Source organism: Aspergillus piperis (assembly GCF_003184755.1).
Source record: "Aspergillus piperis CBS 112811 unplaced genomic scaffold BO85scaffold_17, whole genome shotgun sequence".
Classification (NCBI taxonomy): domain Eukaryota; kingdom Fungi; phylum Ascomycota; class Eurotiomycetes; order Eurotiales; family Aspergillaceae; genus Aspergillus; species Aspergillus piperis.
Genome location: NW_020291607.1, coordinates 5,151 through 28,656, shown reverse-complemented (window position 1 = coordinate 28,656; position 23,506 = coordinate 5,151). Strand labels below are relative to the sequence as shown.

The window sequence follows — 23,506 nt, the reverse complement described above, 5'->3', positions numbered from 1 at the left end:
ATTGACCCCGCTTCGTCAAGTACTTATCTACTACTTCGGTGTCCTCAGTTCGGCCCAGCTCTGCTAGGTCTGCTTCGATCGGTTCAATCAACTATCTCGCCATATAATCATGTATTCTCTGCGAAACCGCGTTGCCCTTATCACGGGCGGCTCACGGTATGTTCCCTCGCTTCGCTGTGTTTACCTTTTTGGGGGCATTCATTAACGATATGTGACATTTAGAGGGCTGGGTGCTCTTGTGGCCCAGAAATACGCCGCCGAGGGTTGCAATGTCGCCATCAATTACGCTTCGAGCAAAGACGCTGCTGAGAAATTGGCCGCGGAACTTCAAGAGAGTTACAAGGTCAAGGCTATTACTATACAAGGTGTAGGTTGTGACGAGTGTCATTGACGGAGTGCTGGACTGATATCGTGGCTGTATCATTTAGGATGCCGGTGTTCAGAATGATTGCGTTAACGCTGTCAAAACCACCATTGATCAGTTGGGGGGCCTGGATATCATTGTTTCGAACGCAGTGAGTCGCTACTATCCCGGTCCGTGTCAGCAATAGGGGAAAATTGACTGAACGCATGGCCAGGGTTGGACCAAAATGACCAAGTTCAATGACTTGGACGCTATGAATGACGAGGAATGGGATAGAGTAGGTGTCACAATGGGGTGAGCCCTGTAGAGGGTCGCCGTGATTTGCAAGGCTAACGAATATCTCAGTGCTGGTCAATGAACGTAAAAGGCCATTTCTATCTTTTCAAAGCAGCACTGCCCACATTCAACGCAAACCCCGAGGGTGGCGTGTTCCTGCTGACCTCATCTATTGCGGTAGGTCCTCTACGAAGGTCGCATGGTAAGATGCGCAAGTGTTGACCAGCAAGATAGGCCGTTACGCCAACTGGAAGCAGCTTGCCATATGCGATCACTAAAGCAGGAGGTAAGCAACCCGCAATGAACGCTTTGCATCCCCGTTAACATCAGCAACAGGACTGCACATGGTGAAATGCCTTGCACACACTCAAGGTAGCAAGGTCCGCGTGAATGCGGTTCTTCCTGGCCTTCTTTTGACTGAATGGGTAAGTAGCGCCATCGCAGTTGTAGTGGAGCTTGGTCGCGGCAGAGCTAATGTGGACGAACCATAGGGCCAGCGCTTCCCTGCCCAAGCAGTTGAGGGGTGGACGGCAAAGACAGCCCTTAAGAAAGTGGTAAGGCTCTTGACCAATCCATGCACTGTTTCCGCCTATTAACGAGGTCGTGAACAGCCTGAGCTTGAAGACGCTGCTCAAGCATATGTCATGCTTGCGCAGAACTCATCTATGACTGGGCAAGAGATACAGATCGGTGAGTGCTCTTGCTTTTGTTGTCTACAACAAAACTAACTTTTCAGATTCCGGCTTCTCCTTCAAATAGAGAAAATGTGGAGCCTTGCGAAGTAGACTTTCTGATGTGGCATTGGGCACTGGAACGGGTAAATATTAAGTGCTAGAGCTGGTATCATGACGTTAGCAAGATAGAACACATATCAGTTTACTTTTATCACCAGTCCCCTACACAAGAGGGTTGTAAAACGGCGTATAGCCCACTTCACCGGAGTAAAATGTCCGGTCGCCAACCATCCGAGCCTTCAGAGCAGCGCGAAGAGCGTCGGCATTCGGCTCGCCCTCCACCTTCATCTGGTGTACTTTGATGAGCTTCCCATCTCGCGTGAACACGTAAACGCCCTTTCCCTTTGTAGAATCGATGGGATGCGTGCCATTAACGAATGGCAAGCCTGGGACAACGGAGAACTTGTCGCAGCCTTTGAGTGGTGTTACTTCTTCCAAATTGGTGAAGATAACTCGCCGGTGTTGGAAGGAAGGTTTTTCACTGGAAGTGTTGTTGGCAACCAATGCCTTGCTCCAGAGTGGACCCAAAACGCGATTCCTTCTGCTGATGTCCAGGGAGGACCAGTTTTGCCAATCTAGATGCCTGTCCTCCGGCTTGATCTTGGCCGCATGGACCAATGGGCCGTCTCCTTCAGAGGCTCGCCAGCCCGCATCTTCCACCGGGGGAACAAAAAGACCTTCCCGTATACCCTTGACGAGAATATCCGCGCCCTTCGGACAGACTAGATTCAATAAATCGGGTACTGTGCATGCATCTGGATTGGGAATGTCGAAGCCAGGGGCTGGAGTCTGCGCCAGGATAGTGCCATGATCGAAGTGCTTGAGATCGAGCGTCTGAAGGGTGACACCGGTCTTAGTTTTACCGGCTAACAAGGTATGATGTAGTGGTGCAGGGCCCCGGAAGCTTCAAGTATTGTGTTAGCGGGGTCCCATCGTGGGTAATCTGCGACTGCATACTCAGGAAGCAACGATGGATGGACATTTAGACCTCCATACTTCGCGCCGTTGAGAAGCCGCGGAGGTACGAACAGCCCAAATGAGACGGCAATGATCAGGTTTATAGGGCCACCGGGTAGCGTAGGCGGCTAACAGTGTCAGCACGTAACCATAGCAGGTATCAACAGCTGCGAGTTACCGTCCAGCCTCGAAAAGTATCTATCTCGTGGATCGGAAGCGACAACTCCGTTGCGGCCGCTTTGATGGGAACTGCAAGATAAAAAACAATTAGCTGCGCGAACAACTTGTCAAGCTTGCCTAGATAAGTACAGTACCCTCGCGGATCTGCTTCAGCCCTCTTCCAACCTTCTTCCCTGGCCTGCAAACGACATCAATTGAGGCAATCCGATCCGGTCGCTTGACATGTTCTTCATGGAGAGCTTTCAACGAAGCTATGCTGAAATCGTCAGATCCGCAAAAGAGAATCCGGAGTGGGTCGTAGGCCTTCGTCGCAAGGCATCTATGTGACAAGGATGGGAAAAGACCGGCTCGTCTGTAGGTACAGAGAGCTCCAGGTCCCCGCAAGAGAAACATGGCCAGCAATTGACGGCAGCGATGTGCGGGTGACGGAACAATCAAACAGTCGCATCCGCAGCAGCTCCGGCAAGTTCGCCGACTTCCCATCTCCACCACGTGATGTCACCGCCGCCCACTACTCCAGTCCGTCTGGTGACGATGAGTGTTTCTCACCCAACTGCACTTCCTCACTGTGAGCTGGAGCTCACGGTTCGATGGTGCAATGCCGGAGAGTGATTTAGCGTCAGTGATTCCTGCGCAACTGTCGTTCCTCGCTATATACAACCCCCGCCTCGGTCCGACCGACGAGACAATCCGCGACCAAGTCGTCTTCTATACATCTCGATCGGGTCGATCGCGCCGACGTGAAGGCTCCGCGGCTGACGATGGCGACCAACACTTCAACGATTACTGGAATGAGATCTTGCGACAGATAGGGCTGGCTCAGGGCATGGTAGGCTTTGCCAGGTGGGATTCGCTCTACATCGGTCTACCACAGCCGGCGCTGTACTAATGATCCTAGGGACTTTTCGCAAGGAAAAGCAGTCGATTACGTCGAAACCGAAAAGTCGCAGATTATTCTACATGAGCTTGAAAAGGATTGGTGGATTCTAGCTGTAGGTAGACTTGCGCCAGAGCATCACATTAATAGCTGCTGAGCTTGTTACAGTCTGTCGACCTAACTCGCCTCCCACTTGATCAACCTAGCACAACTTCCTCTCAGCGCGATGCCTCGTCTCCTTCATTCAGCTATTCCTCAAGGGAGATGTCTCCTCCTGCTTTGCTAATACAACAACTGCGTCGAGCTCACTCTGTCTTTCTCCTCCACCACGACTCGACACTCGACGCCTTATACAGCCGTGTTGGCAGGCCCACATTTTGTGCTCTTATCGATGCTTTCTGGTGCAGGTTCGCATGGAACTGGGAGGTTCTGTTAAGCGGAAACCCCGCTGTTGACATATACAATGGCATCAAGCTCTCCGCGGGTGGTGAACTCGGAATCGGCGTTGGCGAAGAAGAGTGGGGAAGCGGGGAGAGGGAAGTTTTAGAGGACTTTGTCGCCCGCACAGATGGTCTCATGGACTTGGTTGTCTCACGATTTGGTGATCCTGGCTCCTCTGACATGGAACTGGCAGCAAACACCAGACCGGGAGATTCGCTAAACACAGGTGACGGCGAGGATCGATGGCTTGGCTCGGGAGCCTGCCCTAGGCCGGCAGATGGAGTTATATTCTCAGGAGTCGGAGCAGTCTCTAGGCCATCCCTCTTGCGAATCTCACAATGGATGGAATCAATCTATAGATATGGCGCTGACGCATACGGAGTAGGCGAAGACCCAAGCTCACCACGTCGTCGGAAGCGGCGAAGAAAGCACCGCAGCAAATTAGCTGGAAGCGATCCCACCAAGCAAACGGTGGCGGAACCTCAAGCTACGACACCCGATCGCCCTTTTTCTCCAGGTATACCACCTCCACTGGTGGTTGGAACAGCGGAGTCTCCGCAGGCTCCACAAAAGTCGAGCTCACATACCAGTGGCGAGAGCTCACCAGTAGGGAGCGATCGAGGAAACGACTGGATAGGCTTCAGGACAGAGACATTTGTGAAATATCTTACTCTTGGCTATGGCTCGTCTTGGGGTGTCTCGTCGGGAACAGCCAGTCCACACCCGCGAGTCGAGGCTATCAAGCGAGAAGACAGGCCGATGAGCCCAGACAAACAGACGGATTTGTCTACTGATGCCCCGGGAGCTATTAATGGGGAGGATCCTCAGCCCAGTGATGGCAAAAAGATTCAGAGCTGTGGGAAATTTCTCATTGGCCTGCTTTCTAATACTGGCAATCAGAGCGCACCTATGCAAGAGGGCTCTGACCCAACGGAAAGTCAGACAGGGCCATCGCAGAATAATATAAACTACAGACGCTTGCACATTCAATTGTCAGAGTCTACGGAGCCGGCTCTAACAGGTAAGGGATTCAATGTGTGATTAGACCGTCCACAGCTAACCAGCTTCGCCTAAGGCTTGACAGAACTGCAAGCAGTAGTCTATATTGTATGTCTTCCCCATACCACACACAGCCTTACTACCTGAACTAACAGACTTACAGCATCAACCATTTATATATACATTTCTATTTGATCCCGCAACCCCGACTCTATCCGACCCGACGCTATATCAGACCATCAGCCACCAACTCAGCCCGCTCCACAAGTCTCTCAGCAATTCCACATCACCTGCCACCGCAGAACTTCGCATTTCCATGTCCGATAACGCCCTCGACATCAACAAGCGATTCTCCGGCAAAAGCCAGCCCGTCTACAATCTAGTCTACGATCAGACAAACTTAACAATCCGCTCTTCAATCCCGAACATACCAGACCTTGGGTCCACCGTCAACGAACCCCGGGATCCAGCCACACACCCATGGTCGCGCGTCGAGAGCCTCAATATCCACCACCGACTCTTAAGCACCCACCTTGAAACCCGCTCGCGACCTCTCGAGGTCGAAAGAACCTGCAAGACCAGCCGCGGCTGGTGGATCGTCTGGATCCGAATGTCCGAACCCCCCAGACAAGAACAAGGGAGCACAGCCTCCAACGCCAGTGTCCAGACCAACACGGAGCCGGACAGTAATAATGCCCCCCTTCAGGAAGCATTCATCGTCCGCAGATCCAGTGATTCCGTCTCTCCATCCGGCCACGCACGCAACAGTAGCAGCACTCGGTTCTTCCGCGATCTAGGCGGCGCTTCATCGCCGGGATTGCAGGCATCGCGGACCGATACAGGACCGGGGAAACTTGTCGAAGGGCTGGGCCTGGACGCAAGACGGTATATTGAGAATTTACTCAGCTTGAATAGATAAGACACGAGATGATATATATACATTTACGAACCATAAAGAGACTCGATTGGTACTTATCCTTCGATAGTCACTATCTGCAATGAATATGGTAGATCATTCACTCTATGCTCGGTATCACCACTTCTGATTCAATTGAATCATGAACCAATCAGACAAAGGAGAATAGCAACTGTAAGTACTAGACTTTGAACACTGTAGCCGAAGATAAATAACTCACTATCCACTCAAAACGAAGATCATACCCACAGCCAATGAACCCACCTACAAGCGAGGCGGAAAAAGATGCACGCTTCACACGATACATGACTCGGGGTAAGAAGAAGCATGAGATACAGCGAAGTGGATATTCAATATATGACAGGCAAAGAAAATGAGTTTGTCATGTGGTTCTGATTCGATAATTCATGTTCATTTTAAATTTGTCATGTCAGATTCACAATATATACGGTAAGTACCTAGTAGTACATATAGTAGAACACCCAGTGATTAAATTATCTTTAGGCATTCATATAATAAAATATATACATATATATATATAAGCTCAAACTACACCTACTACTTACTATAAAAGAAGTAAAGCATAGTCATTGTAGGGAAGAAAACCCAGGTACAACAATTGTGTAGATAGGATAAGTAGTAGTTCGTTACCCCTGAAAACGATTCAGTCCCGTCCGTAAGTCACATACAGAACCGCCGGTACGAACGTATGTATGAAAAACAAATTGAAATTGGACGGGATCATTACATACCGCATAACAACTTAAATTCCTATTTCTATCACATACTTATATATGACTACATTATATCTTCTGCTTGATAAATATATCTACTATCTATCTATTTGTTCCTTGTTTTCCTCACTACTATCGAATTTCCATATATAGATGGAGAAACCGGGATGAGTGGTCGTGGTTGAACTTACGTCTTGACTTCTATCTAGTCCGGCTAGTGTTACTATCATTAGACGCTAGCTATCAGTGGATTGGCATCCCCCCTTGGCTTGCTGTCTACTATCCACACCCCCCCCTTCCCTGTCTGTAGGCTGCCGAATATCGCTATGTTAGGCTATGGAGTGTTGCTATTTGAGGTAGGTCAGAAAGTACAAATGCTAAAATAGACGGTTATACTAGGAGTATACGCAGTGCATACGCAATAGGATCATCACAGTACGCGAAAAGTGTGGGAGAAAATGGTGGATTAGTAAATAGTAACTTAATAGGCGTGCTAGATATTCCTCATGTCTGCTCGTAGACCATGACGGTAGAACATGATGCAGTGCAGGTTCGACTGGATAGGCTGCAGGACATGTAGGAGAAAACCAAGCCAGCGACAAATTCCATGCATTCTCTTTAACCGAAACAGGGGAAAAAACAACAGAAATGGGGGATAAGACTGTGCTGAGGGGAATCCGTACAAAGTGAGAATCGGGATTCCGATTCTCGACTTCTTTTTCTTTCCTTGGACCGGATACATTCGAGAGATTTGACTGATGGGAGAGACGTGAGACGAACGCATTCCCCAGTTGCTCAATTCCGATCTGCAGTACTCGGGGGTAGCGAGGACGTTTGCTTTGAAGGCAACCTGGCGCCCTTCTTGCCATAGTGACCGAGAACCATCCCGTTAGGCGCCTATGGAGCTGGAAACCGATAGGAAAGAAAAAAAGAAAAAACCCACGAGGTTATGAAGACAACGCCTCCCTAGAAAATCAAATCAAGTCTGCAAAATAGAAAGTCGACCAAGTGCATAGCCAGATATCCCATGAAGCTCATGTGCCCGTGATTGAACATTATCCACACTCGCATCCGGGCACACATAGTGGAACACGCCAACGGAATGACCCCCTCTTGATAAATAGTAGAAAACCAAAGGATCAGACGCTTATCCGTTCATATAATCTCCGCATGAAACAGACCTTTTGCGAAGGAGAGAAAACTAGTTTACAGGATAGTGCACTTCTTCTTACTCTTATGGGTCTTTGTAAGAAGGGCAGCCCGGGTGGCAGCCTCGAAGACCTCGCGGACACCCTCGTTGGTGCGCGCAGAGCACTCAAGGTACTTGTAAGCACCGATCTTCTTGCGAACCTCCTCACCCTAATCGCATATTAGCCTCTATATCGGGGGATGATGCATCGTTTTGGTCGTGTGCCACATACCTGCTCAGGGGTAACCGGCTTTTGGGAGGTCTTGTGAAGCTCCTCGATGGTCTTGGGGTCGTGGCGCAGATCCATCTTGCAACCAACAAGGATGATGGGGAGTCCCTGACAGAAGTGGAGGACCTCAGAGATCCACTGTGATGATATTAGTTATCTGAAAAGCAGGTCCTTTGCCCATCTACCCGCTAAGGAGACCAGGCATGTTGCGGAGAACTAACCTTCTCCTGGACGTTGTCGAGGGAATCGGGAGAGTCAACCGCGAAACAGATCAGGATGACATGGGAGTCAGGGTATGAAAGAGGACGAAGACGGTCATAATCTTCCTGACCAGCCGTATCCCAAAGGGCAAGCTCGACGTGCTTGCCATCGACCTCTACGTCGGCGACGTAGTTCTCAAAGACGGTAGGGACGTACACCTAAAGCGTGATAGGGTCAGCTTAACAGAAGCGGAGTGCTTGTTGACTGGAAGGCTAGCCAAATATCTCGGGATGGCCATGGGGGCGGGTGAAAGACGGCATTAAGGGTCAGGTCAGGAGGGTCGGTGGAAGCTAACCTCAGGGAAGGTACCCTTGGAGAAGACGCTGGTGAAAAAGAAGAAGTCAGAGTTAGTTCACTGCTTGATCCCTATGTAGCGAAATTGGAAGAAGAGAGGATACTCACATCAAAAGACAAGTCTTACCGCAGGCACCATCGCCCACGATGACGAGCTTGCGGCGGATTTCAGCCATCTTTCAAAGCGTGGAGGATTAGCAAAGGACGAGAAGGAAGAGAAGTCGAATAGGAATGAAGGGGATGATGTGGTGAAAGAGTGGCCAACGACAACGAGCGAGGCGGGAAGCTGTTGTTGCAGGAGTGGATGGATGGGGGTGTTGGATGGGGGAAGTTGAGAGTAGAGAAAGGGACAAGTCAGGCGCCCGAGGAAAAGGGTTATCACGTACGGTGCAGGGGAGTCGTAGGCGCAACGGGCGCGGACTAAAATATTCAGGGAGGGAAAGGCAGGGTGAATGGCCGAGCCAAGAGTTTCCAGTAATAAACCCAACAAACGAGTTTACGAGGAAAGAATGGCACGAAAGGTAGAAGAAAAAAAAGTTCCCAAAGGAACAATGATGAGGAAGGGAGGAGAAGGTTGTTGATAGAAGGATGGAAGAGAAGAGAGGGAGAGGGAGAGAGAGAGAGAGGAAGAGAGGAGAGGGAGAGAGACAATGCTTGGTGCAGCTGGATTGGTACTGCTGCTGCTTTGCTGCTGGCGTGTGTATGGGTCAGTTATCGGCGGTTGGCCCCAGGGCTGGCTTTTGGCTCCTCCTTCGTTTGGGCGACGTTCTGTTCTTTCGTAACTTCGTTTCCCCCCCCGTCCTTTCAGGTGAGGCTCCCTGTTCCCGAAAAGTAGGGTGACTAAGGAAAGGAACCTGACCAAACTCAGACTAGAAGGGCCTGAAACGGTTGGCAAGCGACATTTGGCCCAGCCCCATCCACCTTTCCTGGTGAAAATGCTATGTGGCTGTGAAAGCCAGTTACTTCTCTTATTATTTTTATTTTATTATGATTTGATTTGATTCAGATTATGACGATTTTATTTTCCACCCACTCTCTCTCCCCTTTCACTCCAATTTCCCCATTCATGTGATTCTGTTATTTATTCTCTTTCCTCCCATCTTAGACACACTCTTATTACTGTATGTAGATGACTACGGAACAAAAGGCAAAAAGAAAAAAAAAAAAAGTATCATACTTGGAATGACGTGATATGCTTTCCCAGTCCCCTCAGTAGGACACAGCACAGTTTGATGGCTTGTATCGCATTGGAATTTACAAAATGGTTTATGGGCCAACCAGATGAGAGATGTCGGATAATCTTTCCACGCCCTTTCTTTCTCTTTCTTTTCTTTCTTTCTTTTCATCTTTACAATTGCCATCTCTCCTTTTCTTCCATCATTTTACCTCCTTTTAACAGGCACCGAATTTGTTTCGCTCGTGACCCAGTTTCTTTCCTTCGTACAATGTTACTTACTTAGCTGCCTAGTTTGGTCTGCCTTCATTCTCCGTCGAAGCCACCGTGGCTGAAGACTAATGACAGGGTGAACGCAGTAATAATCAACATTACCTACGGGTATCAGTGGCACTTACGTATTGTCGTGGCCCGTGTTTACGACTATGTATTCATTCCCAGGCATTCAGCCCAGTCAACCTTCATCCAATTTCTTCCCCTGTAATAGTCGAGCTCCTTTTTGCTGCTATTAAGCTCCAACCTAACTAGTTCTTCGGTCCATCTCGGCTGCGTAGTGGTAAGTTACTTAGTAGACTAAGCACTGAATAGTTGTCAGTCGTTAGACTGCATTGCCTTAGCCTACTTCAATATTCCGCTTGCTTATCTTCCGAACAATTTCGAAGAGGGGAGGGGGGCAACTGCAAAAGTCAAAAGGTAAACAAAAATTGCCTCCTACAATTGAGGCCATGTCATCGTCAATATAATTCGTGATAGTACTACCAGTAACATGGTCCATTCTACATCCGCAATAAAAGAACTTCCGTCGACACCATAGTTACCGTCACCATAGTCGGAGAGAGCCTAGAAGCCTGTGGGCGCCCCAGAGACTCGGAGCTGTCGGCTGTGGCTCCATACTTCTCCTAATCGGCGGTGTCGCGTCCCTCCGGTTGTCTGGGTAAGCTGCCACAGTATTTTGTAACTTATGTGTTCCTCTCGCTTCCATGCTTCAGCATTAAAGATAGCGATAATCAAGCCAGCAAATTCCAGTTCCTCGATTCGCTATACTCATTAGGGTCTTCCCTGCATGCTACCCCAGCTTTCTTCCTTGGACAGACATACCGGCTGGATTTCATCTATGCATCTTGAATCACTCATTACATCGTGCTACACCACGCATGGAGTACTCCGCCCCAAGAAATAACATCATAGTCTGCAGCTCGCAATGATGTAGACGGCTGGTGGTGGAAGGGATAACCCAAAGACGATAACCCTGCAGGCGCCCTATCTTTACGCTGATTCGTTCCATTGTGGAAGTCTCGATAATCCAAGACTGGGTGTGTAGATACCTGCTGTACGGTCTGCATTGGCGATCCGAGTATAGCCAGGCAGCGGTCAGATTGCTTTTTCAGCGAACAACTCATCACCAAGCCAGCCTTTCTGTGGGAACTATGGAGTAAATATGATGATATTTCCTGCAAAGTGCCTTCAATTTCCAGAAGAATGACAGACCATCGGCACTCAAGATAACCATCGGACCTTCCGAGGGGATTAGGCTTAGCCTGGAAGGAGTAACCAAAGGTACGTACTTCTGGTGCGGTATGACGGTAACCTTCCAGACCCGCTAGGGGGGAGATGCTTCCTTCAATTACCGACAGTAAAGAGACGTGGCGGTGCAATTGATCGCCATGCTCTTTACCAAACATGGTCGGTACGTATATTCCTCCAGTGCAAACGTCATCTTTGACTAGAAGCAGGCAACTCCTTTATCTCTTTCCTATCATGAATATCAAAACAGATCGAGGATCGAAAGACGCAGAGGATCACGGAGTATATGGTCACCAACCCAAATAGCTGGTTTTCAAGTGGGGTGGTTGTGACTGCACTCGAGACTCAGCAAATGGCCTGGCTGACGTTTCGTATGCGGAATGCGGAAGTGCAGGAAAGATGCTGCAAGTCCGCGGCCGAGACGCTGTACTTCCACTACGGAGTCGATTTTCCGTACTCTCCGAGTTCCTTCGTGCGGAGAAAGCAACCATAGATAATCTGCCACGGCCTTCTAGGTCTAGTAGTTGCTGTACGAGAGCAGGTCCTGTGCACCTATAGAGTACATGATCTTCTCTGTTCTGAGTCAGTCTGTCAGACAGCAAACGCTATTGAAATGTTGCTAGCTCAGTCTTGTGCCTGGCTGACTTGGCAGGCTGTTGTTGTGTCTGATCGAACCTGCTTATTGCCTACTGATCATGTCAGATGCTGTGCCAAATCCATTTGGGGACCCGTAACTCTCAGCAGTGGTAAGACATGATCGGTGACACCGTCCCAGAGATCCGCTACATTGGCATTTGTCCTACAGGAGGCTTCTTGCAATAAGGATGGTAGTCACCGATGGATTACGAATCTACACAATCGTCTGCCAACCCACTTCACAGTGTCGATAGATTTGGACGTTGAATTAGGTAGCTCATGAGTGTGTGTACCTTCCCGGAGGATCTACTCAGTACCTCGCACATCATTGAACAAGTCATCGCGCGAGAGGTCCCTGCGTTAGCTCGCCGGTGATCTCACAAAGCAGAGTACACTGAAGGATGCTGGGCATGTACTGGAGACACTATGTTGTTGCCTGCTACGGATACCTGTTGCGAATGATGGCATACCCCTTGTGCCTTCGGGGTTGACGAGGATGGCGGCTGTGCCATGAAGACCACAGCTGATATGAATTCAACAATGATTCAGAAGATTGAGATATCCTATTATAGTATCAGTACCTGCAGCGGGAATAGTTGGCGTGACTCCCTGGGAGACTCTGAGGACAGGGCCAACCTTGTGGGTTATAATAATCCTTAGAGGTAGCATGATCTGTATGCAACGTAATACACTCTTTTCTTTTTTCTGATATATAAAGCAAGTCTCCCGCGAATAACCCGCCCACTGGATGTTACGATGTTTACGTCTAGAGGAGACAACCAAAATAGCACTTATACCCAAACGAAGATGGTATGACCAGTCTTTGTTGAACATGAGTGATGATCTCGAGTATAGTTGCAATTGATCTATGGTTGATGGCCAGCCCTGTGCCATAACGGCTTATATGCTCTGTAGAATAAATCTAAGATCCTCAGTCTATATTAGTCCTCTTTGGCCTCTATGGGTTGAGAAACACTGATAACGGTGTTTCAATTCTTACTGGTCAAACAATTCTCTCCGTTTCTCATATATATTGGGGGTTTCACTTTTCAGGATCTTCGATTCCTTAAAGTAATACTGAGTGCTGAATATGAAGTGCACCCTGTCTCGATCGGAGGGGCCTTGGAAAGGTATTGATGTGAGTATTACTTACCTAGTCCTAGGCGCACGTGCTAATTTTGGCGCTATGGCCAGGCTTTCTTTGATGCTAGCTGCTGCATATCTGCTGAAATGTACTCAATTATCCAGTGCTTATAAAAAGATCTTCAGAGACTGCTAAATAAATAGTCACTAGCAAATGTTGTGACGAGACAAATTCCAGTGTGTACATACCGAGTAGTACTTAGTTTCGGAACCCCCGTCATTTTGTTTCCCCATTGGCTCTCCATAGTCCCGGTCACGTGCACGAACCAGGGCCGCAATTTTCCCTCCCGAGCATCTCTCAAGGCTTCCTGGTGACTCCGCGGGAACAATCGGCCATTGCTGGGCAACAGTCAAGATGCAGAAGGTCATTCGAAGGACCGCCCTGGCGCGGAACCAGGCCACACGGAAAGCAGTTCGAGCCTCCAAATCAGCCGAACGCGAGGAATTGAAGGACAGTCTAAGGCAGCGCTTTGCCTACAACCGCATCGAGCTCGATAACCTCCGCGCGGAAAGACAACGACGCCGTGAAGACTGGCTCCGTGGACCCCTGGCTCCTCAGCGTGATGCCGGTCTTGAAGGGAGGCTTTTCGGTGCGTTAAGCCCTCAGGCAATGAACCCTCCGCCTATTCCGGAGCACTTGCGGAGACAGTACATCAACATTGCTCCCGGCGACCGAGTATGCATCATGAAGGGCAAAGACAAGGGCAAGATCAACGAGGTTACTAGGGTGGATGCTACGACCGAGACTGTTGTGGTCAAGGATCTCAACATGGTATGAGAATATATCTGGAGTAACCACTGTTTCGTTTGCTGATCCTTGGGTTTTCCAATAACAGGCCGATGTCCACTTCCCCGACTGGCTGAATGAGCAGTATGGCAACTCGAGCCCCTTCCAGTCCGTGAGCCTGCCTCTTTCCATTGACGATGTTCGCCTTGTCGTCGCTCTCGATGATCCTGTCACCGGCGCCACACGAGATGTATTGGTTGAACATGTCCGCGGCGGAGAGCCTTTCCTCGAACGCGACTACGGTACCGAAACGCCCCGACACACGAGATACATTGCTGGTGAAGACATTGAGATTCCTTGGCCCCGAAGTGACCCTGCAGAAATGAAGGATGAGGCCTGGGACACGCTCCGTATGGAAGTTGAAACGCCCACTTGGATGCCGTCGTTGCACTACGCCCCATTCCCTCCCAGCGTCCTGGACGAACTCCGCAACAAGTTTTCGAAGTACAGAACGAGACACGATGAGGAGTGGGTGGAGGCCAGGAAGATGGAAGACTACAGAAGGGAATATCTGCAAAGCCGGTCTTTGTTGACACCCAGAGGTGAATTCTTGGCCATGCTTCAGGCCAAGAGGCAGGAGCGCCAGAACGCGAGGAAGGATGCCAATGGAAATTACATCCTGGATGATAAGACGGTCGGATTCATTGAGAACTTCATGAAGGAGAAAGCGACCAAGAAAGCCTAATTGCTTGCTGGGATTTCGTTTGGTGTTCCGACTTGTGGGAGAGTGCGCCTGGGTCTTTTCTGTTTCTTTTCACTTTTCCTTTATTTTTCCAATGGGTGTACACAATTATACTACTGTAGCATAGAATCTGAATGTATAAGATGAATAGTATGGATAGGCTGCTTCCCTACAGCACCAAACTGTAGGTTGATTTGAGTACAGTTACATCCGTCGCAAGAAGACTGGACGTAGGCGCGACCGGACCCAATCTTTGCGGATTACTTTGCCCCAAATGCGCTCGAAATTATGGATGCGCGCGCCCACGGGTCGACAGTGCCGCCAGGGGAGGTCTGCAGCTTCGTTCCTTGCTAACTACTTATCTTTCTTCATCCATCCGATCCGCGTCCCGGTTTACCCATTTCTCCCCCATTCAACTTCCTTTGTTCTAGGCGGCCTCAACTGTTTTGACTTACGCAGATTATATATATAAGCGTCATTGGGGCTGTCACCTTTCACAGCATGGCTTTTGCCACGATCAACTCATCGGTGCCGTCCAGTATCCCGGCCATTGAGGACGCCTTTGCCGCCCAACCAGCGCTCAAAAAACGGGTTTACGATGCGATCGGTGCGTGTTATGTCGCTTAAGACAACAATCTACTTTCACCCCACAAATCCATAGAAGGAGCAAGGACTGCCGGCTGACCCTCTCGACCTGTAAACAGCACATACCCCGCAACATGGACTTCTCTTCGAAGATATCGCGAAATACACTTCCAGCCTGCTGGCCAGGACTGCAACCGCCCCCGTTCGGCCTGTCGAGGTCGTCACCGACGGCCCGGCTATGAAGAAACGAAAACTACAGAATGGCAATGCTACAAGTGCCCAATCCTCCGGCGACTTGAAAGCAGATACTTCGCTCCAGTTCTACATGCAGGATGTTTCCTTTGCTGTTCCCCAGCGGAAGAAGCTTACACTTGAAATCACCGCCGGATTCCTACGTGCGAGAAACCAGACATCGAAGGAGGTCGAGTTTGGAGTACATTTGGATAACATACGTATGTGTAGAACTATGGTTGACGGAATTGGTATCAATGCTGACAATGTTGTTGGATCCAAACAGAGCATGTCTTGTGCCTCCCCGTTCCCGAGAAGAACCAGCGACAATTTAATTTCTGCATTATCCCCCAATATGCGGACGGCGTCAACTCACCACCTGAAGGTGTAGCTGCTCCCGATGCCATCGTATGGACGGTCAATGACGGACCGCCCAAGGCAGCGTTCTCAGGCAATGGACAACAGCTTGGAACGGACAACGAAGAAACCACAGATAAGCTTGTCCAGCGGATATTGAACGACAGCCTCCCACGGACCAAGGTTGTGCGCCCGGATGAGCGAGAGTTCGTGAGTGCTATGCCTGAGGCTCACCGCAAGGGGGAGAAGGCCTATCATGTCAAGGCCTTCCGCGGCAGTAAAGAAGGTATGCACGCCATGTTCTTTCCTCATGTCCCCTTGACTAAAATGGTTACATCGCAGGCTATCTCTTCCTTCTTTCTACGGGAATACTATTCGGGTTTAAGAAACCACTGGTCTTCTTTGCCTTTGAAAACGTCGACTCAATCTCATACACCTCTGTCCTGCAACGGACCTTTAATCTCAATGTTGTAGCTCGGCCTACGTCAAGCGAAGAGACGCAGGAATTCGAGTTTTCCATGATCGACCAGGCCGACTTCTCGGGAATTGATGGTTATATCAAAAAGCATGGTCTGCAGGATGCCAGTCTTGCCGAAGCACGACGTGCGAAGCGATACAATGTCAACAGTGTCAAGGGAGACGATGAAGCTGCTGCCAACGAGGAAGGGGCTGTCGAGGAGGAAAGTGAACTGCAGAAAGCCCAACGCGAGTTGGAAGATCAAGAGGACGAGGACGAGGAAGATTACGATCCCGGGAGTGACAGTGAGAGCGACGGAAGCGGCTCTAGTAGTGAGGACGACGACGATGAGGAGGAGGAGGATGATGAAGGCGACATGGATGAGGACGGCGAAGACCGAAATTTGGTGGCGGAGGAGCTCGGAAGTGAAGCAGAAGACGTTCCGGCGGAGGAACTGTGAGAGACCGCCTATATATCCAACCTGCTGCTGTATGAATAAGTGACTGTTGCTATGGTCACACCAACACACCCTGTGTGCGATGTGATGAAGTGTATTCGACAATCGCGTGGCTAAACCACTCTACTGGATGGGTGGCCCGTTACACTACACCAGGCCACTCGAACGTATGAATTTTTGGGGCCGATTTAGGCCGGACTATGCCCCTGCATTATCTGGCATACGCGCCTGTATGCCGTAGAGTTTTGCCAACGAGGCATTCCACGTCTGATGTAGTTGGGGAGGGAGAAACCGTTTCAAGGCTGCATTGAATGCGTTTCAAACGGGCAGTCATCACTTCAAGGCCAGTCGATCAGAACAAACCAAGCACAGGCATCCAGTGGGATGTGGGTCATGGACGTGTCAGATGCGTCTAAACTGGAGGAGCCACTGGTGAATGTGCTACGGAGTTGCAGGATGCCCGGCTGTGCGGCGCAGTACTCAGTAGCGACATTTCATGGGAGGTCAGTCCTCCATGGGAAATCCGATCATGACGGCCGATTACTTCTTCGAGAACACTTCTAATCCTCCATATTATTGAAAAGTGGTGGAAGCCGCCAACCCAATTGGGCTCTTCGGAAGCACCCCTGTGCTATCAGGGCCCCCAAATCCCACGCCGATACCTTGTACCAATGAAATCAGCAGGTCAATACCTTGATAATGAGGACACTGCGGAGCAAAGTAATCCTCCTCCTACTCCTCGTTTGGAAAGAGTGGGGAGGGGGGTGGATGAGTATTAAGTCTAGTCTCCCAATTCTCAAGTCACTCACTCACAGCCTCCGTATCTATTATGTATCTACTAACTGGTAGGGGCCAGGTAAGTACGGTATGATACATTATTTTTTTCCCCGATACGACACCTATCTACCACTAGCAGCTACCGAACACTTTTACTAGTAGTAGTCCGACTACTATTTGAAGTAGCTCGATTGGTTGCCCTGAGCGTCAGGTTGGGTTACAGACTGGTCAGGGGCAGTGCCAGCTCAGCGCAGGTACCTTCAAACCCCTCAAGGCTTTTTAGATGCAGACCGCAGCACCTCACTAGTCACTAGGCAGATTAAGAGTGATTAGCCGCTAGGAGCGAGCTGACATTCTGTCATTGTCGAATAATATATATGGGGCGTTGTTTTAGCTGGATTGACAGCTACGATCGCTGGCGATTATTGGTAGAGAAGGGGAGAAGGGAATTGGACCGCTGTGTCGGTTAGGTTACTTACTTACTACTACTAACCTAACTAGCAAAGTACAAAGTCACTTACTAGTTAGGTTGGATAGTATACGATCTTACTAACCTAGGAAATTATTATCTGCGCCATTACCCGCAGCTTGCGGACAACTCGCATCCCCTCTGCGCAGGTACTTCAACTCTGGGTTTAGGGGTCCTGGGGTTAACTGTTGCTTGCTTGTTCCGGAGTAGAAATCCGATTGAGAGGAGGGTGTGTCCCGCAATGATAGGGGAAAGAGAAGCAATGTGATTCGATTTATTGAACTACCGATCGGATAAACGATCCATAAAGATGAAGTTAGTCATTAGATACGTAGTGTTAGTTCTGTTAGGCATGTGTTGGCTTTTCATGAGCTCCTCTGCTCCAAGTCAAGTATAGGCAGGTTTTATGTTCCGCAGGGAAATAGATTGATACACCACGTATGTACCCGAAATTACGTTACCATGCCAAAACCAGCTAGACCTTGATGGCCATTTCCATCCTGTCGTTCATTCCTCGGTCAAGGGAGCAACAACAACAACCTAGTAGGGGGGGGAGGACAAGTGCAACTTGTGAAAGTATAGTAGTCAATTGTAGTGATTATGGTGAATAAATAGTTGGTTGAAACTAACCTCAATGTCAATTGCGGTGACTATATAGTTATTCTTAATAGTATCCGTATAGGTAGAAAAAGAGAATAAAATGGATGGATGGATTCCTTTTGCCTACCGTGAGCGAACCCCCGGGGGTTCCATGTTTCTTTTTATTTTATTTTATTTTTCCTCTCCTTGTTTAGTGCTGGATGGAGCTTTTGACGACACACTTAAACAGCGCCAGCCCCATGTGGCACTGGGGGGGAAAAAGAGGAGAAAAAGGTAACAATCGTACCATCGAGACCACCGCAATAATAAATAATAATAATAATAGCTTTTTCCATCTGGTCCAGAATCCACTGCTGGCGTCTACTAACCGGAGTAGTGCCCGCTTTCAACCGTTCATCGCCCAAACAGGCTGAGCGCTAGCGGCGCCGCTAGTAAAGGTCCCTGGGTCAGGGCGATTCCGAGTTCAGGATAAAATTTGGGAGGCGAATAAGCGCCATTGAAGTCTGCAACTCGATCCTTTCATTGGCTCTCATATTATATCCAGAGTTTTCTTCTTCTTCAAGTTCTTGGGATCAACAATTCCAGTGTCTGGTAGGCATGAGAGACAACTCTGGGGTAATCTGAAAAAAATGGAGATCTTGTCTCACTCACATAATCTTACCCGATCAGCAAGTGGTAGTAATAGTAGTACTTCTTTAGGAGAGAGAGGTATGTGGGAAGTGGAAGGACTGATGAATGAATGAACGAATGAATGAAGAAATGCATGGGGCCCTCGGGATGTCTCAGTGTAATCAGGTACCATACCCGTACTCCCGATTACCGCCCTTCATCCCCTATCGATGGGGCCTTTCCGGCTCCAATGGCCTGCACTAGTTGATACCAGTTACCCAGTTGTTACCATCGTTACCGTGAGAAAACCGGGCGGAAGCGCCCCATTTCGAAGGGCGTCATCGGGTTTCGACTTTCTCGAGTCTTTCGACAGGTAAGTAAGTTACTTGATTTTACTGGACTTTACTTACCTGAACTAGTAGCCGATACAGCTGTTCCGTCATGACCTGACCAAAACCTAGCAAAGGAACCAGACCGGACCAGACCAAACCTCTCTCTCTCTCTCCCTCTCTCTCATCCAACCATCGCCTCTCTTGCCGCGCTCTCTCTCTCTCTCTCTCTCTCTCTCTCTCTCTCTCTCTCTCTCACTCCTCCGTCTCTCTCCTCTTCCTCTTCCTCTTTTCTCCTGCTCCTGTTATTCTCCGCCTCATTTCTTTCCCTTCTTTTTCCCTTTCCCTTTCCCTCTCCTCCTCCCCCATAGGCAGGTCGTAGCAGTTGTAGTTCATGCCATCGGCGTGTTCGCTGCTCACCTAGGTCCTCTCTACCTACTCTTCCTCCCGTCTCCATTCCTCCTATCACTCTTCTTTCCCTTCTTCTCTCTCCTCCCTCCGTCTTCCTCCCCTTCGACGGCGCCCTCCAATTCTACATCTACCACTGCCTGCCCAGTGCGTTTTTGCCGTACTGCCACGCGGTTGGTTGGTAGTAGGGGAATTTTCTTTCCTTATTTTTTTTCCCCTCCCTCCCTCCTTACCCCTTCTCGATTAATTCCCTTTTTTCCCAAAATCGAACATTTTATTCCTCGTCCCCTTTCCGACGAGCGCACCCTTAACTGTCAGCCTGCAGTCCTCAAAGCTGTCGGTTCCCCGGAATACCTTGTTCTTCCCTCTCCCGTCACCCTTCTTGCCAACGCCGTCCAAGGGTGCACCCTATTCCCTCCCCGTCCAAATTCACCGGTGCGATTGTTCGAGCGACTATCTATCTCGCCGTCTGCGGTCTCCGATTTGTCGTCCGTCCGGGTTCCGTGATTGCTGTACACTGGGGTTCTCTTTCATGAATGGTTCGCATTGGTACCATCGGGCTTCCTGTAAGACTCCGGTCGCCTTTCCCCCCCTCTCACCCTCACGCCCCCAGGGCCCGCTACTAGACCTCATTTCTTTCGTCATTCATTCATTTATCTATTCCCTCTTGTCGATTATTCTGACCCGTCCGTCAGGCTAGTCTCACGTGTAACCGGCGTTGATCGAGTCCTCTAAGCCTACCTTTCCCTTCTCTCCGCCCCTGTCCGCGGTCTCTCAACATCCCTCCTCCCCTCCCAACTACCGCAGTCATGTCATCCTCCTCGTCCAACGTCGTCGGTGTCCACTACCGAGTAGGGAAGAAGATCGGTGAAGGATCGTTCGGTGTGATCTTCGAGGGTACGAATTTGTTGAACAATCAGCAGGTGGCGATCAAATTCGTACGTGTTACTCTTGATGGCACGGGTCTACGGTTCGCCCATACTAATGGTACTAGGAACCTCGCAAGAGTGATGCACCACAGCTTCGCGATGAATATCGGACATATAAGATTCTGGTCGGATGCCGTGAGTATACCCTGGTGGCAATTGTGTTCGTAAGGTTTCCCGGTCCTGACTGGTTGCAGCTGGCATCCCCAATGTCTACTACTTCGGGCAAGAGGGTCTTCACAACATTCTGGTTATCGACCTGCTCGGTCCCAGTTTGGAAGACCTCTTCGATCATTGCAACCGACGTTTCTCAATCAAGACTGTTGTTATGGTCGCTAAGCAGATGGTGCGTACTCCGACCAATCGATGTGTGGATGTTCATACTAACATGCTCCAAAGCTTTCGCGAGTCCAAACGATCCACGAGAAGAACCTAATCTACCGTGATATCAAGCCCGACAACTTCCTCATTGGTCGTCCAAACACCAAGGCTGCCAATGTAATCCACGTTGTTGATTTCGGTATGGCCAAGCAGTATAGAGATCCCAAGACGAAGCAGCATATTCCCTACCGCGAACGGAAGTCGCTGTCCGGCACAGCCCGTTACATGAGCATCAACACCCACTTGGGACGTGAACAGTCGCGACGTGATGACCTCGAAGCTTTGGGCCACGTCTTCCTGTACTTCCTCAGAGGTGGCCTCCCCTGGCAGGGTCTCAAGGCCGCCACCAACAAGCAGAAGTATGAGAAGATTGGCGAGAAGAAGCAGACCACCGCAATCAAGGATCTTTGCGATGGATTCCCAGGTGATTGCGTCTCTTTTCCTTTTGAAGGAATCATTGTCACTAATCAGATGGCTTAGAAGAATTCACCAAGTATCTCACTTATGTGCGCAACCTCGGCTTCGAGGATACCCCTGACTACGATTACCTCCGGGACCTCTTGACACAGGCTCTCAAGAATGCCGGAGAAGTCGAAGATGGCGAATATGACTGGATGAAGCTCAACAATGGAAGAGGATGGGAGTACAAGTCCTACTCGTCTCAACAGCACCTCCACAACAACGCTCTTCCCAACACCTCTGCCCGCGAGCTACACGCACAGCAGCTCCGCGGCAGCCGGCCCGGAGTGACTGCCGACCGTTTAAACGCCGCTCAGCCCCCGCCTCCGTCTCCGGCCAAGCCCGGAGCTGGCAAGACACGCGACCGGCCAAGCGTCTCAGGCGGCATGCCGCCGAAGCGCCAAAGCGGGGGCCTGGATGCCACGCCGACAGCATCGACTCAAGCACAGTTTCAGAACTCGAATGCCAACATTCCGGGACGCCTGGACAGCCCTGCGAACCCGACGAAGAACAGCCAACAAGGCCAGGGCGCTCAGGGAAACAATGAGCCGCAGCCTACGTTTGTCCAGAAGCTGATGAAGGCGCTTTGCTGCGGTAGGTGATCCAAAATGCATACCGCAAGTTCTTAGGCCTTCCCATACTTATACTGGGATATCCAGGTTGATGCGAGGATGAGCGTGGAATTCTCTGGAATTCTACATGAATCACCTGGTCATGTTGGCTTTTCGACTTTCTTTCGTTATTTCTTGTTCTCCACATACTTGGGAGGTTTGAAAGGCAGCATGCGATTATACTGTGTTATAGCCCGGGAACTCTCCCCATCCCGTTGTACGTGTTTCGACTTGCCGACGCAGCTGCAACGCAGCTGCTGATGCATGTGAACATGATGTTGGCTTTGGGGAGCGTGGATATATTGTTCTTTTTCCTTATTTGTGTCATCCATGGGTCTCGGATCAAGAGCATCTGGCTCCAACCTGCCTGCTCTCGCTCTCTCTCTCTCTAATCTGCCAAGGCAACATCAGCACGAAATGCGTCGGCCTTCGATATAGAAACGACCCTCCCACGTCTTTCTCATCATCACCCTCGTCATCTCAACACTCTCTTTATGGTGCTACGGCTCGGAACGGCGAACCTGATCAGTCCTGCTTGTGTCATTGCATTTCTTTTCCTCTCTCTTTATTTCCTTCGTCCCGCATTCCCGGCACGAGTCATTTAATACTAGAGTTCCGTCTTGTGTTTGTCAGAGTACATGATCAGTGCCCCGAACCTCTTACCTTTCCTCTTCGACCCGTCTCTGACATCTACCACTCTATCAGGTCGGGTCTCTCGTGGCTGGTCTTTCGATGGTAATTTTAATGATGTGGCAGAAGGGCGTTTGGCATTTGGTGGAAGTCCTCGCGTGTCGTCCGGGCAGACACTGATTTACAAAGCATTTTTAGCATTTAAATGTTTGAATATGCGGCCCCGTGGAATGCGTGTGCAGGACTAATTGAGTCCTCGGTCAAGGAGTTCATGCGATAGCGGCCTGCGGCTGTTTCTGTTTACTTTTTTTCTTCTTTACAATTCCATTCTGTTGTGTCGCTTTTCACGCGCATTTGCAAGGAATCATTCGGATGTAGCCGTGTGTGTTTTGTTGGATTTGTACTTGTTCCTATCATGCTCTCTGCCGTTGTCAGTTTCAAAAACAGTTGATTCACCAGATTCGCCTGGTTCTTTCGTCTTTTTTTTTTTCTTCCCGTGCTCGAAGGGTGTGACGAGGAGTCTGCTCGACCCTTGTTGGTCGAGGGACTACAGAGGGGGGGACGGTGGAGCAGTAAACCAAGCCCTGTGTCGGCCTCGAAGAGGTTTGCGTTCCTGAGTCTGCGGCAAGTTGTGCTATATATACGTTGATGCAGAGTGATAGGTGAAGATGACAAGGAGAAGCAGATCTACTGAAAGAGGAAGAGAAAGAGCACGTGCATTCAGCATGGCCGTGGGAGTTCTATGTCGAAGACAGGGGCTTGATTTCCGTAGAGTAATCCGGTCTTTTGGATGTCAGGTGTGTGAAACATGGGCGTGTTAGGA

At 49.7% G+C, this 23,506-nt stretch overlaps 7 protein-coding genes across 7 annotated transcripts; 5 read left to right on the top strand and 2 right to left on the bottom strand.

Annotated features, from left to right (window-relative positions):
- The first annotated feature begins 91 nt into the window (after nucleotides 1–91).
- BO85DRAFT_479867 (SDR family NAD(P)-dependent oxidoreductase) lies at nucleotides 92–1,533 on the top strand. Its single transcript, XM_025662977.1, has 10 exons — nucleotides 92–156; nucleotides 223–367; nucleotides 429–515; nucleotides 579–641; nucleotides 710–817; nucleotides 875–926; nucleotides 977–1,065; nucleotides 1,132–1,194; nucleotides 1,252–1,330; nucleotides 1,377–1,533. The coding sequence occupies exons 1-10, from the start codon at nucleotides 110–112 to the stop codon at nucleotides 1,397–1,399; spliced, it is 756 nt and encodes a 251-aa protein (XP_025512777.1). The 5' UTR covers nucleotides 92–109; the 3' UTR covers nucleotides 1,400–1,533.
- Nucleotides 1,534–1,536: 3 nt separating this feature from the next.
- Nucleotides 1,537–2,904, bottom strand: BO85DRAFT_377867 (methionyl-tRNA formyltransferase; the record flags this gene model as incomplete). Its single annotated transcript, XM_025656276.1, has 4 exons — nucleotides 1,537–2,278; nucleotides 2,332–2,459; nucleotides 2,510–2,580; nucleotides 2,646–2,904. 4 exons carry the CDS (start codon nucleotides 2,902–2,904, stop codon nucleotides 1,537–1,539), a joined length of 1,200 nt encoding a protein of 399 aa, XP_025512776.1.
- A 121-nt stretch (nucleotides 2,905–3,025) lies between these two features.
- Nucleotides 3,026–5,859, top strand: BO85DRAFT_426123 (uncharacterized protein). Its single transcript, XM_025658107.1, has 5 exons — nucleotides 3,026–3,354; nucleotides 3,410–3,503; nucleotides 3,557–4,850; nucleotides 4,905–4,936; nucleotides 4,992–5,859. Exons 1-5 carry the CDS (start codon nucleotides 3,110–3,112, stop codon nucleotides 5,745–5,747), a joined length of 2,421 nt encoding a protein of 806 aa, XP_025512775.1. The 5' UTR covers nucleotides 3,026–3,109; the 3' UTR covers nucleotides 5,748–5,859.
- Nucleotides 5,860–7,515: 1,656 nt separating this feature from the next.
- rho1 (Rho family GTPase RHO1) lies at nucleotides 7,516–8,787 on the bottom strand. The gene is made up of 5 exons (XM_025665732.1): nucleotides 8,560–8,787; nucleotides 8,453–8,480; nucleotides 8,118–8,315; nucleotides 7,900–8,034; nucleotides 7,516–7,837 (listed from the first exon to the last, which is right to left on the bottom strand). Exons 1-5 carry the CDS (start codon nucleotides 8,625–8,627, stop codon nucleotides 7,685–7,687), a joined length of 582 nt encoding a protein of 193 aa, XP_025512774.1. The 5' UTR covers nucleotides 8,628–8,787; the 3' UTR covers nucleotides 7,516–7,684.
- A 4,087-nt stretch (nucleotides 8,788–12,874) lies between these two features.
- Nucleotides 12,875–14,554, top strand: BO85DRAFT_402493 (mitochondrial 54S ribosomal protein uL24m). Its single transcript, XM_025657191.1, has 3 exons — nucleotides 12,875–12,923; nucleotides 12,980–13,700; nucleotides 13,765–14,554. Exons 2-3 carry the CDS (start codon nucleotides 13,284–13,286, stop codon nucleotides 14,398–14,400), a joined length of 1,053 nt encoding a protein of 350 aa, XP_025512773.1. The 5' UTR covers nucleotides 12,875–12,923; nucleotides 12,980–13,283; the 3' UTR covers nucleotides 14,401–14,554.
- A 217-nt stretch (nucleotides 14,555–14,771) lies between these two features.
- On the top strand, nucleotides 14,772–16,687 carry rtt106 (putative negative regulator of DNA transposition (Rtt106)). Its single transcript, XM_025660654.1, has 4 exons — nucleotides 14,772–15,004; nucleotides 15,102–15,434; nucleotides 15,500–15,856; nucleotides 15,913–16,687. The coding sequence occupies exons 1-4, from the start codon at nucleotides 14,899–14,901 to the stop codon at nucleotides 16,485–16,487; spliced, it is 1,371 nt and encodes a 456-aa protein (XP_025512772.1). The 5' UTR covers nucleotides 14,772–14,898; the 3' UTR covers nucleotides 16,488–16,687.
- A 3,798-nt stretch (nucleotides 16,688–20,485) lies between these two features.
- BO85DRAFT_490509 (casein kinase I) lies at nucleotides 20,486–22,044 on the top strand (the record flags this gene model as incomplete). Its single annotated transcript, XM_025663663.1, has 5 exons — nucleotides 20,486–20,614; nucleotides 20,671–20,740; nucleotides 20,800–20,948; nucleotides 21,002–21,407; nucleotides 21,464–22,044. The coding sequence occupies 5 exons, from the start codon at nucleotides 20,486–20,488 to the stop codon at nucleotides 22,042–22,044; spliced, it is 1,335 nt and encodes a 444-aa protein (XP_025512771.1).
- Between the last annotated feature and the right edge of the window lie 1,462 nt (nucleotides 22,045–23,506).

Bases quoted from the DNA above. Each gene is read 5' to 3' on its own strand.
- BO85DRAFT_479867 (XM_025662977.1), top strand. From the start codon at position 110: ATGTATTCTCTGCGAAACCGCGTTGCCCTTATCACGGGCGGCTCACG. The intron at 818-874 runs GTAGGTCCTCTA...CCAGCAAGATAG, and splicing joins TGCTGACCTCATCTATTGCG to GCCGTTACGCCAACTGGAAG. The intron at 1,195-1,251 runs GTAAGGCTCTTG...GGTCGTGAACAG, and splicing joins AGACAGCCCTTAAGAAAGTG to CCTGAGCTTGAAGACGCTGC.
- BO85DRAFT_426123 (XM_025658107.1), top strand. From the start codon at position 3,110: ATGCCGGAGAGTGATTTAGCGTCAGTGATTCCTGCGCAACTGTCGTTC. The intron at 3,355-3,409 runs GTGGGATTCGCT...TAATGATCCTAG, and splicing joins GGCATGGTAGGCTTTGCCAG to GGACTTTTCGCAAGGAAAAG. The intron at 4,851-4,904 runs GTAAGGGATTCA...GCTTCGCCTAAG, and splicing joins TACGGAGCCGGCTCTAACAG to GCTTGACAGAACTGCAAGCA.
- rho1 (XM_025665732.1), bottom strand. From the start codon at position 8,627: ATGGCTGAAATCCGCCGCAAGCTCGTCATCGTGGGCGATGGTGCCTGC. The intron at 8,035-8,117 runs GTTAGTTCTCCG...ATATCATCACAG, and splicing joins TCGACAACGTCCAGGAGAAG to TGGATCTCTGAGGTCCTCCA. The intron at 7,838-7,899 runs GTATGTGGCACA...ATATGCGATTAG, and splicing joins AGCCGGTTACCCCTGAGCAG to GGTGAGGAGGTTCGCAAGAA.
- BO85DRAFT_402493 (XM_025657191.1), top strand. From the start codon at position 13,284: ATGCAGAAGGTCATTCGAAGGACCGCCCTGGCGCGGAACCAGGCCACA. The intron at 13,701-13,764 runs GTATGAGAATAT...TTCCAATAACAG, and splicing joins TGGTCAAGGATCTCAACATG to GCCGATGTCCACTTCCCCGA.
- rtt106 (XM_025660654.1), top strand. From the start codon at position 14,899: ATGGCTTTTGCCACGATCAACTCATCGGTGCCGTCCAGTATCCCGGCC. The intron at 15,005-15,101 runs GTGCGTGTTATG...ACCTGTAAACAG, and splicing joins ACGGGTTTACGATGCGATCG to CACATACCCCGCAACATGGA. The intron at 15,435-15,499 runs GTATGTGTAGAA...GGATCCAAACAG, and splicing joins AGTACATTTGGATAACATAC to AGCATGTCTTGTGCCTCCCC.